The 14,600-nt window shown below is 39.3% G+C and overlaps 1 protein-coding gene across 5 annotated transcripts in view; it reads left to right on the top strand.

Moving 5' to 3' along the window:
• TTC39B (tetratricopeptide repeat domain 39B) overlaps positions 1-14,600 on the top strand; it is a 171,019-nt gene that overhangs the window by 126,818 nt on the left and 29,601 nt on the right. For all 5 annotated transcript variants that reach the window (XM_043514788.1, XM_038403043.2, XM_043514789.1 and 2 more), the window contains exons 3-4: positions 8,720-8,824; positions 14,014-14,145. In XM_043514788.1, the coding sequence (XP_043370723.1) occupies positions 8,730-8,824; positions 14,014-14,145 (227 nt within the window). In that variant the 5' untranslated portion in view covers positions 8,720-8,729. The remainder of the gene's footprint in view (positions 1-8,719; positions 8,825-14,013; positions 14,146-14,600) is intronic.

Raw genomic sequence — 14,600 nt, 5'->3', positions numbered from 1 at the left:
CATCCTGATTTTACAGAGGTGATTCTTTTTACTTCTATTAAAATTCTTCTTTTAAGAATCTGAATGCTTTTTCATTGTTCTTAAGATTCAAGGGTTTGGGTCTATGTTCACCTATGTAAATTGGTGAGGATTTTTATCAAACCTTCCCCAGGAAAGGGGGTGTAAGGGTTGGGAGGATTTTTGGGGGGGAAGACATTTCCAAACGGACTCTTTCCCGGTAATATACCGGTTAGACGTTTGGTGGTGGCAGCAATAAAGTCCAAGGGCAAAAGGTAAAATACCTTGGGGAAGTTTTAACCTAAGCTGGTAAAAGTAAGCTTAGGAGGTTTTCATGCAGGTCCCCACATCTGTACCCTAGAGTTCAGAGTGGGGAAGGAACCTTGACAACCTTGCATTTAGCTGTGATGCTTGGAGTACCTTTCCCAGAAGAAGAGCTATGGGTGGCTTGAAAGCTTCTCTCTTGCCCACATCAGTTGGTCCAATAAAAGATACTACCTCGCACCTTGTCTCTCTATGATTCTTAAAGACAATCTTTAAACTTTGCATAGTCATTATAGAAGGCTCAGTCTCTTCTTTTTTCGAAAGGTAGTTTGTGTCTTTTTGTGTTTGGTAAGAGGTGACTAAAGCATTGTTAGATAACTAATTCTCCAATTAGCATCGACCATTTTTATAGTTATGTGTTTTCTTATATTGGTGAACAGGGATAGCATCAAATGATCTTGTTATGCTTGTACATAAAACATTACTATTCACATAATAATGGTATTAGACAGTTAGATGAAGCTTGCATTTAGATATATAGTATTTGCAAATATACATCTCAAAAAAAACCGTGGCATCTCAAATATTTATATTTCAAAAATAAGGAATAAACAAAGGTTTTCACCTGCAAGTGGAAACATGGGGGTTAGATGTGGTCAAAACACTTCCCAACTATAAATGTTATACTTAACGTTAAATAAATGAAGACTTTAGAGTACCTATAATAATGTCAATGTTTCTATAATTCTTTATGGCATGTGGAGGAGTTTGAAACTGAGGTTGTTCTCTATGAAGAGCAGAAAAGGTGAAAAAGCCCATTTTTATAACTTAGGCTATGTATATACACTTCAAAGTTTTATTATACCAAACTGGTATCTCATATTAGAGGGAGGACCCTTGATCTTTGGTACAATAGTCTTGTCGGTTATTTGCCTTTCTAATCAAAAGTTCTTCACTAATTGCAGTACATTTACGATTTGCAATTAGACTCCTATCATAGATTTTATACAAAGTAGTAATCAGAATAACACTTATGTACTTCATTCAAAATATATTATAAAAGAAAATCTAGTATATTAAAGTGAAATAAAAGTTATAAAGCTGCAGAGTTTGTGTAAACACTCTTGGGGATAACAAACATGTTATCTTCCTTGATCCTTGGGAAGCCTGTCACGTCGACAGAAGACAGAATTCCTAAGGATCATATAATTGAACAGTTCATATAATTTAAGCAAAAATATAAGCATGTGAGCAACTTTATTCCAAGCCTCATGTGTATGAAAGTAAAGGTAAATATTTACTAAAATTTAGTAAAGGTGCAGGCAAGCATGTTCTAACCTAACATTAGCATATATTATGATAATTTTATTATTTTTGCATCATTGAGGTTTACCTCCTACAGGAGAATTTTTGAAAATCCCTCCATTCTTCTGTATTGAATGTATGAACACAGAGATAAGGGAGTACACTTCTCCTTAGTTTCACCTTTTGTACAAGCCACAGCTTTTTAAAAGCAGTAAGAAAATACCTCACAATGCAAAACCACTAAAATCCATAGCAAACAAATATATTTATTTATCCTTATAATCTGGCACGGGCACATGTCTAAAGCAGTTTTGTCCCAATATCTGCCTTTCAGACCAAAAAAATGAAAGAAAGCTGCAAGTCTTTCTAAATACTAAGAAATATTAAAATGATAAATAATTTATAGAAAGGATATTGGTTAGCATGTAAAATACAGGAAGGAAGTATTAAGGTGTAACCACTTCTATTGCAACTTTCCTCCTAGGGAGGTGGTGGAATCTCCATCCTTAGAGGTTTTTAAGGCCTGGCTTGCCAGAGCCTTGGCTGGGATGATTTAGTTGGGGTTGGTCCTGCTTTGAGCAGGGGACTGGACTAGATGATCTCCTGGGGTCTCTTCCAAACCTAATATTCTATGAAACAGTTCCCATTGTATAGTGCTATCTGAGAGGTTTATATTGTACACAGTTCCTGGGGTAAGCATTGTGCTTATGAGTATTTCCTCAATAAGACATTAACATTGTTTGGCCTTTTTACTGTTGTACCTGAAAGGCTGTCTGTGGGTGTTTTCAACCTCACATGTTTCAGTAACACATAAATAGCCAAACTTGTTAACTTCACATACAATGATAGCACCTACAATCCAATGAGATATTGTCAAGCAGATCAAGACTTTTAGAATGATACCTCACAAGGCCTACTTTGTACAAAATGTATCCTAATTACATGACAATGGTGAGTAGTGGGGTGCCAGTGTGTCACAGGCAGAATTAAGATTATTTGGGTGCCTTCACTGAATTTATAAACCTTAATGTACTTAGATTTATTTTAAATTTAACCTTAACTTTGAATATCCTGGGTTTATAGCATTTTCTGGGATAATTATAACATCCCTATTTCTCACTGTAAATTACTGATATGTACCCTCAACCAGTTTTTACCTGGGAGTTTATGTAATGCTCTAAGAAAGTGTACATATATTGCAATGGTAAATATACTAAACCAAAACGAAAGAGCTAGTTCTGATATCTGTTAAACTGGTGCAACTCTGGAGTAAGTCCGGGGAAGTGAATACGTTATTTGAAATTTAAATTATTGTGTAAACTAAACAAAGTGAAGTGAGCTGTAGCTCACGAAAGCTTATGCTCTAATAAATTTGTTAGTCTCTAAGGTGCCACAAGTACTCCTTTTCTTTTTGCGAATACAGACTAACACGGCTGCTACTCTGAAACCTGTCATTAAATGGGATAGTCTCTTGTTTGGGATGTTTCCTATAGATCTGTTTTCAGTCTAATGATGAACTGTAATTGCTGCTGCTAATCATGAAACAGCATTAATTTATGTCATGCATTTAGGTGATGGTAAGTGGTTAGCAAACTTTTAAATAAGTATGAAATCCTTGTTTTGTCTTAATAAAGAAGTTTCCAAATAAAAATTAAAGGGAAAAGCAATAAAGATGAGATGCAGTGAACACTTTTTTTTTTCATATTTAATACAACGTAAGTACTTTTGAACTGAATTGGAATTGAAGGCACTCAATCTCTTTCAGAATCAGGCCATCAATGGAGGCCAGTCACTGAAACTGTCCATTGGGCTCTTATTGAAGGGAATGGTAAAACACTTACTAATTTTAAATGGGAGCAGCAGTTCTTTGAATGGAACAATAGGCAGCCTGCTGTCATACCTAAACTGAGGTCTGTTCCTGCAGCCCTTAATTGTGCAAATCTCCCACTGAATTCAGAGCGAGAGAGAGATGCACACTCATGATTAACACTGAAGAAATTCTGTTGTAAAACCAAATACTCCATTTAAGACTGTAGGTTAAGCATAATTCTTGTACAGAGCATACAAAAAATAGTAAATTCTGGAACTATTAGATGCCAAACTATAGCAATGCATATTCACATATTATTTTCTCTCTTCCTTTGAGTCAGGCTATTAAAAGAGCTTGACATCCATAATTGGGACTTGGTTTTCAGAAGAGCTTAGCTCCTGTTTAGGCACCAAAATAAGTGACCAGATTTTCAAAAGGACTGAGGAATTCTTAAAATCTAGCCTTAATTGTCATAATGAGAGTGGCTGTTGGCTTAGCATTTGGGAAATGTGGCTCTAATTTAGGTGCTTAAATGGGAGCTGGGCTCTGTTCAAAACTGGCCCTAATTGAGGATGTTGAAATCTGGCCCTGCGCTTTTGAAAATCTACCTTCATTTTGTTTAATTTAATCCCCAGTCCTGCCATGTTTTCTTCACATTTGTAGCCCTTATTCACATAAATAATTTTCCTTGCACTCTACTTGTGTGGGCAATGGCTTGCAGAATTGTGCTCTTAGATTCGAAGATCCTTCTGTGTTGCAAACTTAGGGTATGTCAACGCTGCAGTTCAGACCATACCTCCCAGCCCAGTTAGACAGACTTGTGCTAGCTCTGTTTGAGCTAGTGTGCTAAAAATAGCAGCGTGGATATTGTGGCATGGCTGGTGGTTTAGACTAGCCATCCAAACTTGGACAAAGGGGATTGGGCGGTCTTGGATTCAGGCAGCTAATCTGAGCTGCCATCCATGCTACAATGTCCATGCTGCTGTTTTTAGCACGTCTGGGCTGAGAGGCATGCTCCAGCTGCAGTGTAATCTTCTATTTCAAAGTATGCAAAGTTGTGGCTAGGCCTTCTGAGCAGCAGCAAGAACTTTCTATACTGTCCATGGCACCACAATGGTGGCTGTGCTCCCAATGCTGCAGCTCAGTGCCTGTCAACATGACTATCCACTCTCTCTGCTGAAAGGTGATAGGCTATCTCCCTCCTCTTTTTTCTTTCTTCAGAGGAAGGAGAAAGGTACAGAGGGACCATTCTGGGTCTCAGCTCCTTTCCCATTCTCTTCTTCCAGTGAGGACCAAGAGAATGATGATCGTACCACAGTTTATTGTGGAGGTAGAGGCTGATCTACTGTAACTCCAGAAGATAAAGAACATCTGTTTTAAGAGCATAACATCCCAAATTTGAGGCAAGAAAATGGAATGAATAAAATTTATCTAAATTTTTGAAGTATTCTTCCAATTCTGAATGATTATTTTGATGGCTATTTATAGTAAATCCCAAATTGCCTAGGACTCTCAGGGTTGCTAGAACGATGGTACCATTTTCCATCTGACAACAACAAGTATTATCGCATAGTCTAGCTTGGGGATCATGATTGGAGCCCACAGTATTGCTAATGCATTATTTTTATCATGCATCTAGTAATTTTTAGTGTTTTTCTTAAAGCCCAAGCATCTGGAATCATGGTAGTTGGAATTCCAACTTTCATTTTAAAAAATAAGTTCTTAATCCTCCTGGTTGCTGAAAAAAAGCTTGAAAAAGTGAGATCACCCTAAAGGCTAAAAAGCCAGAAGGCAAAGAAAAAGTGAGAGGGAGAATTATCCAATGGGTAGAGCACTAAGCCTGCAATTTGGGAGACTAGGGTTCAGTTCCCTGCTCTGCCACAGGCTAGCTGCATGACCTTGAGCAAGTCAATGTGTACACAGTGATTTAAAAAAAACCCACGGCATTGAATCTCAGAGCACGGGTCAGCTAATATGGGTTTGCATGGCTCAGGCTGCAGGACTAAAATTGCAGTATAAAGATTCCAGCTCTGGTTGGAGCCTGAGCTCTGAGACCTTGCAATTTTAGAGCCCTGCAGCCCAAGCCGTGTGAGCCCAAGTCAGCTGACTTGGGTTAGCCGGGGCCATCCCATGGGTATTTTATTGCAGTGTAGATATACCCTGAATTTCTATGTGCCTCAGTTCCCCATCTGAAAAATGTAGAAAATAGCATTTCCATACCTGAAAGGGGTGTTGTGAGGAGAAGTACCTTAAAGTTTAAAAGGTGCTCAGATACTATGGTAATGGGGGCCATATAAGTACATTAGATAACTAGAATAGAATATTAATTTTTTAAAATCTCATGACTTAAGCTGATCTCATGATTTTTAGGGGGATGGCCTTGATTGTGGTCTGTAATACTGAGTCCATAATGACTGATATAATAGCAGTAGAGTGGGAAGCATAACTTATACCAATCAGTGCAGTCTACAATTCTTCCTCTTTTCCTTCAAACCTTGTTCCATTTCCCCTGTGACGGGATATATACATATATATGCATTACATACAAATGTACATAGGGCCAAATTCTTTTTTATACCAGAGCAATTTCAATATACCGATATAATTTGAGAGGAAAATTTGGCTTCTGAGGGGTAGAATATAGAAGCTCGTGCAGTCATTATGCAGAAGTTTAATACAGTTAATTAAAATAACTGCATCGCAAGAGAAGGAGGAGAGAGGAGAGAGAGAGGAGAGAAGTCTTGGGGAGAAGACTGGAGGATGATCAGAATATATGAAAGTCATCTGTATGATATTTGTCAATTGATGGGGGGGGGGGGATAGTAGTTCTAGGATGCATCTGAGAAGCATGTAGCTGGGAGCTCAAACTGACTGTATTTTGAAAGAGGAAAGCATGATTCATGAAGAAAATTGTATCAATTTTCCTTTAAAGTCAGATGTACAGTTAAAGGTAGAATATTTAATATCACAGGCCTCCTTGGGAAATAATAACATTTTCAGAATTTGTGAACAATGTGGTAGATGTCTCAAGTTATTTGTGAGGGTAACACCATATAATGTGTAAAATCACACAACATGTTGCCAAGAAGATACCTTATGTAGCAATACAAGTTATTTCCAACAGCATAATGTCAAAGTGCCTGATTTAAAGTTCATTGAAGTCAATTCGAGTCTTGGACTACAGCAGGCTTTGATTCTTGGAACAGTTGAATCAGAGAAGTACTTCTGCTAAAGTACTTAAGTTGTTTATACTATATCTTATCTATTTGTTAGCTTAATTCCCTTCTGTCAGTTCTCTGTATTTATTTTCTTTCATAGTTCTCTTAATTGTATTGGAGAACTATTATCTTATTCAATTGAAATTTAATAATTTGGTAGAATATTTAAGTGCACACACATTTATATGATAAATTGCAGAGCCATATGATAATTAATTTATCTTGTACCTTTTAACAACTTGATCTGTGCTCTGCTCATTAATCCATATCCCCACAATTTATTCTAACATTCCAAACATCTGAACATCTTCAAATTGTAAATATTTTTTAAAAACCAGTCAAAGAATTGTACATTTCCCTTTCTTCATAAACATAGAATTTCACTCAGAAAAATGAAAAGGAGTACTTGTGGCACCTTAGAGACTAACAAATTTATTAGAGCATAAGCTTTCGTGAGCTACAGCTCACTTCATCGGATGCATTTGGTGGAAAAAACAGAGGAGAGATTTATATACACACACACACAGAGAACATGAAACAATGGGCATTGTTTCATGTTCTGTGTGTGTGTGTGTGTGTGTGTATATAAATCTCTCCTCTGTTTTTTCCACCAAATGCATCCGATGAAGTGAGCTGTAGCTCACGAAAGCTTATGCTCTAATAAATTTGTTAGTCTCTAAGGTGCCCAATGTACTCCTTTTCTTTTTGCGAATACAGACTAACACGGCTGCTACTCTGAAACCACTCAGAAAAATATCACACTGGCCACATTGTTCTTGAAAATTTTTGCACATAGCTGGGGCTATAACACTTGGATATCGCACTGGATCCAAGACCCAGAATAGGTAGAAATTGGCCTTTGAGCAGATACAGGTTTTATTTTAGTTTAAAACTGACATTTTTATTGTCTTGTGACCTTCCAGTAAAAGAAATGAGAGATTTATATCAGCAAAAAGGAGAAACTTGTGACTTCCCAATGGGACCCAATACTTGGTTATAGCCCTAAAAGGGTCTGGGATAAGACAATTAAAAACCATTAGATTCTTAACTATTTTCATCCATTATTAGAAGTAAGTAGGTTTCCTTCCTTCACAGTTAGACTCATGGTAAATAAGGACACCCGGATTTTCAGGCAGGGAGATACGTAAAAAAAAACCAAACCACCAAACATTTCACCTTTGTCTTTCTCCTGAGCCATACATTGTATGCCTATATTTATAACAGTTACACAATTCATGTGCACCAAGAAATCTCTCTTGAATTCCTCCATAAGGTCCTCTTTCTGTTCACTGCTTGGAAGTTAATCTCACTGACATGATTGCTGCCTTCTCTTTTGCTTAACCTCTTTTACTCAGGTGAAGCCCACTGCAATGCCCAATCTGGTGTCCTTATTCAGGCCAAACTCCTTTAGACTTTGTCAGTTGATAGGGATATCAGTCTGTCTGTCTAACAAAAAATATCATACCTTCATAGACATGGCAGTCAATATAGAATCTGGTGCTGTGTATTGTATTTCTCCTGAGTTAGACTATGAACTCTTCAGAGCTTGGACTAGTTAAGTATTTTGTGTATTTACAGTATTGTACAAATAGTAATTGATAAAAAGATTGCGTTCCATATTGACTGCTAATTCCAGGAAGGTATGAAGTATGTCATGGTAAACAGAGAAGATAATCAGCATCCTTACAGTAAGAAAACAAACTTACAGAATAAAAGCAATGGTTGTTAGAAAACTGAAACAAAACAGATTTGTAAGAGTCAATTATAATTTTTTTTTAAACCACTATAAAATACCTACCTACATGGCTTTTGGAACATATACTGTAATTCTAAAGGAAAGAAGCTATTAATTAGTTTCTGAAATTAATTTCTATCCTTTGATTATATCTCATTTTAAAAAAGGGTTAGAGGAATCTGTTAATGCAAACAGTTCTGCAGTAACTTACATTCTAAACAGCTTAGGATGTTTAGGAATTTAAAGTAACAAACTAAGCATAAAAGATTAGGGAACAGTTGGGCTGTGATGCAGTTTGTGTTCAGCTCTGAAAGCAAAAATTACTATTGAATACAGTTTTGAATATTTATCCTTTCCCCCTTTTTTTTTTTTTTTTAATATTTTTATTAGGGCATCCAAGATGGATCTCAAGTGTGCGCTGGAAGAATGTTCAATGGCACTTAACTTATTTCTAAATAATAAATTTTCTGAAGCCCTGGAATTACTTCAGCCATGGTGAGTTCATTTTGTTTCTTAGAATTAATGAGGACAGATACTGTAAGGCATGCCATGTGGTTGCTGAGCACTAATCTAAGACCTCTGAATATAGTAGCTTTCATTACTTCCATTTTATCTCTCCTGACCAAAGAAATTCTGCATTGCTCCCCCAGTATATACTGTTTCTGTTTAAAGATACTGAAGTTACAAACCCTGTCAGTCAACCCAGGGACTTTGTTTTATTTTAGTCATAATTCTAAGGCCTAAATCAAGTCCTTGCAGATGCACTTAAGGAAGGGGGGAGAGCAGAAATTCTGTCATCTTGTATCTGTTACAAAAGGCTTGTTGCAAAATATGGCTGTTTTTCCAAATAGGCCAGGAAAGAGGAATGCTGTGGAGTGCACTTTGATACTTCCCTGAAGGCGGTATATGTGCTACCTGGCAGTCGGAGATGAGCCGCTCTTCTCCTTTTACAGCACAGCAATGGGCAGGATTTAGCTTTAACTCCAACTTTTGAAAAAGTTATTTTCCTTCTAGTTCTCTCTGTTCCTCCCTGCCACCTCCTCCCATCAAGAAAATCAGCATGAAAGTACAATTATAAAGGCTTAATTTAGTAGAAAGATTTTCTCTATTAAATAAATCTATTCCTGTAATATGATGATTTACCACATGGGTCTTCCTTTACCGATAATAGGAACAATCTTTGGACTAGAAAGGAATATCTGAAAGAAATGGGGATGCTTTTGTTTATATATGAGTGAGTGAGTGCATGCATGTAAAATATACTTAAAGTTGAAAATGCTTCCTGTTTAAAGGATGATTCTTGAGTGCTCTAAAATCTGCAGGCTTACTCAGTTATCTTGAAATTTGCTGCACCTAATGAGGTATGGATAGGATTGGTGATCCAAATTTGGGGTCATCTGACCAAGGGGTTCCTGAGATACAGCCCCCGGCAAAAAACAGCATTTTAAAAAATCAACGATTTCTTGTAAATTTTTGCACATAGCTAGGGCTCAACCCATGACTCTGTCCTCCAACTGATCTCAGTTGCTTCACATTTATCTTAGTTAGTGCATGGCACTCGTTGCCCCTTTTGGGAAAGCAATATTTAAAACCTTATTAAAGAAAGTTTAGCTCTCTAGAATGGTATGTGTCAAACACTCTCACCCCAAAGCGATTAGATGTACATGTGTAGCAAGAGGCAGCCAGTCACAGTAATTTGGTGGTTCAGTGCAACATACTGTGGTCACTGAACCGGAGTTGTCCCTGCACTGTAAATTTGAATCCTATCCTTAGCAGAAATCGGAGATTGAATGTATGTACATGTCAACAATTGACCTCTCTCAAGGGGTTTGGTTTTGTTTTGTTTTCTGGAAATGTGCCCTGCTAATTTGTGTAGGTAACAGGTATAGGTAACTGTTTTCTGAAAGATAATAAATTACACATGCTCTGTGCAGATATATGAGTGATTCCTGGGCATGTTGCTACTTGAGTCCCTCTCTCTTCCCTCTCCCCACAGGGAAGCCAGGTTCTGGGTGTGCCCTGGCTCTATGGGAGAGAATCTGAGCCATTCTCCCTGTATGTGTTCCAGGATCTGGGCGTCTCTGTCCTTCAAGGGGGACTCTCTGAGCCCTACTCACCCTCCCCCATCCCCCATGTGAGCTGCAATCTGAGAGGCTCCTGAAAGTAACACAGATTTAAACATCCAAAAACTAGAAAATACAAACTGAAAGTACATGCTGCCCTTATGTGTGGTGGAGTGGGTGGGGGCTGGCTTGGAGACAGGGAGGACTGGGTGGGATAAGGGCATGACTGGGGAGGCCTGGCCAGAATAGGGGAAGGGGTCTGCTGGGGGGAACAGTGAAGGCACAAGGCCTGGCTGGCTGGCTGTATAGCTTAATCTTTATAACCAAAGAAGTGTATGACTCCCTAATAAGCTGCAGCCTGTGATGTATGTATATAGCAGCATAAGGTGCTCGGCCCAAGAAACAACTTTTATGTGCTAATGACTTAATAGGATGGGAAAGGGAGGGTTATGAAAATATTGGTGTGTCACCTATATGTTGCAGAGGATAGTGAGGAAGGGAGATGAAGAAGAGAGATACACTGGTCTTCTCTCACATGCTTAAAGTTACTGTAAACCAGTGGTTCTCAACCAGGGGTACGCAGAGGTCTTCCAGGGGGTACATCAACTCATCTAGTTATTTGCCTAGTTTTACCACAGGCTATAGAAAAAGCACCAGCGAAACCCATACAAACTAAACTTTCATATAGACAATGACTTGTTTATACTGCTCTATATACTATACACTGAAATGTAAGTACAATATTATATTTCAATTGATTTATAATTATAAGGCAAAAATGAGAAAAGTAATTTTTCAGTAATAGTGTGCTGTGACACTTTTTTGTATTTTTGTCTGATTTTGTAAGCAAGTAGTTTGGGGGTATACAAGACAAATCAAGAAGAAAAGGAGTACTTGTGGCACCTTAGAGACTAACAAATTTATTAGAGCATAAGCTTTCAAATCAAGGGGGACAGTAGTATGGAAAGATTGAGACCCATTACTGTAACCAATGTGGAATAAAACTGCCAAGATTTTGGGTAATAGTCATGTCTGTGATGTCTCTCCCTGTCCCCTTGGCAACTCCAAACATTTCAAAGCATAACCATCATCACTCTTCCACGATAGCAAACTGTAAAGGAGTGGGTAGGAATGCTTAGGAATTACATATCATCCTTTACCTTTAGACTAAAACAGCCTACAAAAGGAACACCAGATGAACAAAAACTCCAAACTTCAAAATAGTGGGAGATTCACTGGCAAAAAACTTTGTTAAAGCAGAGGTATGTTTGTCTTGTGCCCTTCCAGAGCTCCATGTTCAGCAAAACTCAAACTTCTGAAAACCAGGAAATAGAGTTAATTTAGATACTGTAATGGATTGTGCTCACCACTGTGGCACCATCTGCTGGTTGCTCTTGGAATTAGCTCGGTCTATCAGCAGGGCACCCTCCTCTTGTGGTGTCTCAGTCTCTGTCACTGCTTCCTTCCCTGAGCCACTTCACCGTAGCCCTAGCACCCACTCAGCCCTTGTTTCAAGGCCTGCAGTCTGGCAGGGTCAGCCAGAGCTCCCACTGCCCTGTTGCTCTGCTCTGCTCTGCTCTGCTCTGCTCTGCTCTGCTCTGCTCTGCTCTGTCCCAGGTGCTACTCCTTCTACCACAAGCCAGTCCTCCTCCCTTGCTGGTCAGGGTTGCAGCCTTTATATAGGGCTCAGCCTGGCCCTGATTGGCTGCCCACAGGCCCTTTCTGATTGCTGCCCATCTGTGCAGCCTGTCTGGCCTACTTTAACCCATTTTCTCCTGGACTGGGGTAGCCATCCCACTAGAGATACTTACACAGCCTTAACTGAGCCCTCTTTGAGCAATGCCCTAATACTCCTGTAACACACATTCTCATGCTTTCAGATAGTACACATCACTCAGGAAATAGGGTATATGACCACGATAGCACAGAATTTAATGCCCTGTCTTTGCTAAGGCAAAACTTGTGTTTTAAGTGAGCTGTTCTGAACATGAGCTACAAACACCTGTCCTACACTCAAACAGTGAGCCAGCCTCACAGAAACTAACTTGCTACATATTACAACCTTTTCATCCCCTTTTATAGCCTCTTCACTCTTACCACAGTATTACATGTGACAATATATTTTAATTTACCCAACATTAAACCCAGAGATTACTCTCATATCCCATCTCAATGGTAATAATCTGCATAGCAAAGAGGTTCCTGTACAATACTACTGATATAACAGCACTCAGTGCTGAATTGAGGCATACTGGATCTCTCCAGGTATGCATACACCTCTTCCCTTTGTTCACACACGGGAGGGCAATGAGGATCTCAGAACCCCCCCTCCCCGAGAAGAAGGGTCCCCAGATATCACAATCTCAGCTCTTCCAAACTTCTCTGAATGAATGCTTCTATCCAGTACAGCTATATTTAATACAGTTAATGCAGGTGGAATGCATGCTGATAGTTCCCAGTGGCTATTGATGTGGATACAGCTGCAAAATGAGGACAGACACATGCATGGAACTAAACAGCAGGCTGCAACTTTTATTAAATTTTAACACAGGAGAGGGATGCTACCTATCCATCACCCATGCTCTCCTATACCAGATATTTAATTGGTTCCAGTGCAGTGGTTATAGGGCTTCTTACCATATAACCCATAACTAGAGCCAGGGCTACAGGGCTCCTTACTGTATAATCCATAATGCAGGGTATGCTCTCCTTAGCCTACCTTCAGGACTCAGCTCTCTCTGAGTTCTAGCACACATCGTTCCCCCATGAGGATCAGAGGGTACGTCAGGGTGGGGACCTTGTATTGCAAGGGCCACAAGGTCCGACCTTGGCCCACGAAGGCCACAAGGGCTCACCCTATCACATAAGCCCAAAGCCCATCATCAACATCCCAGGTCTTTTACCCCTGGGAACCATTCATTTGATTTTTCTGAACTGCACTGGAAACCGGCTGCAGTTGCGACAAATAAACATCACCCCCTTTGTTAGGTACCATGTGCATTCCTACTTAATTTGCTGTGGCTTGAAGGTGCTGTGCAGAAGGCAAATAATTTCCTGTTCCTCTGCCATTTGACTCATGGGAGAAAAAATTCCTTCCTGATGCTCTAAACAGGTGATCTGCTAGAGCCTCAGCATCTATCAGACTGGGTTCCCACTCCTAGTTTGGGTGGGCAGGGTGGGTTGCTGGAACAGAGCCAAAAGAGGCTCCACATGGCTCCTACACTGAGCAAAATCTTGGGAGCTGGAAAATGCTAGCCAATCAATACCCTTCTTCCCCAGCCAGCCGGTGCCAGAGACTTGCAGGGGAGGAGCTACCTATTATCCCTTGGCAAGTGTTTCCCACATTTGCTACTGGACTGTCCTCTTTCACTGCCCCATCAAGTTCCCCCACCAGTTTATGCAGGTGGATGGCATTTGCCATCTCCAGGTAGGCCAGAGTTAAAGTTGTGTTTACTGTGTATTTCCTGGTTTTCAGAAGTTGTTCTGATGGTCACAATGTTCTGGAAGGACACAAGGCACCATTGAGCAAACTTAACTTTGCTTTTTGATGCTGAAGAATATGGATGTATTTTTTTTAAATTTGTTTGGCTAAAATGCATAAGATTTGTATGTTTGCCCCAGGTCTAAAGACAGCATGTACCATGCCCTTGGCTATAGCACTATTTTAGTTATGCAGGCTGCTATGACCTTCGAGCACCAGGATATCCAAATGGGGATTTCTACAATGAAGGAAGCTTTACACACCTGCCAAAGGTAAGCCTAAGCAATTTACATTTTGACAGATATTAAATAAAATAGGTATTCGTATATGTCAAGCTTCTACTTTGTCAGCATAAATCAGTACTTGACCACCGTTCCAGAATGGAGCAAGCATGATGGGAGATTAAGTTGGGTAGGACGGAACAAAGCATATTGTGGAACTAGGTATTGTGGTAAATTCTGAAGACTCAATCGATATCAGGTATTTGTAGACTCAAATGTTAATTAAGTATCTAACTAGCCATGTAGACAAGCAAATAGGCAGTTTCTACATGCAGTTAAAGTAATTCTGTATGCATTTTGGGCACAGGATTTCATGCAGCCCTTGTTTTCTGATTGTTTGAAAATATGGTATTCAGTGTTTTTCCTGGTGTCATTGTGGAAATCCTATCCTCTTGTATTGTTGTGTTCATAGATGGACCATATATTTTGAAAAATTAAGAGCTGAC

Source organism: Dermochelys coriacea, chromosome 5, assembly GCF_009764565.3.
Source record: "Dermochelys coriacea isolate rDerCor1 chromosome 5, rDerCor1.pri.v4, whole genome shotgun sequence".
Classification (NCBI taxonomy): Eukaryota; Metazoa; Chordata; order Testudines; family Dermochelyidae; genus Dermochelys; species Dermochelys coriacea.
This window is presented reverse-complemented; position numbering and strand designations above follow the sequence as displayed.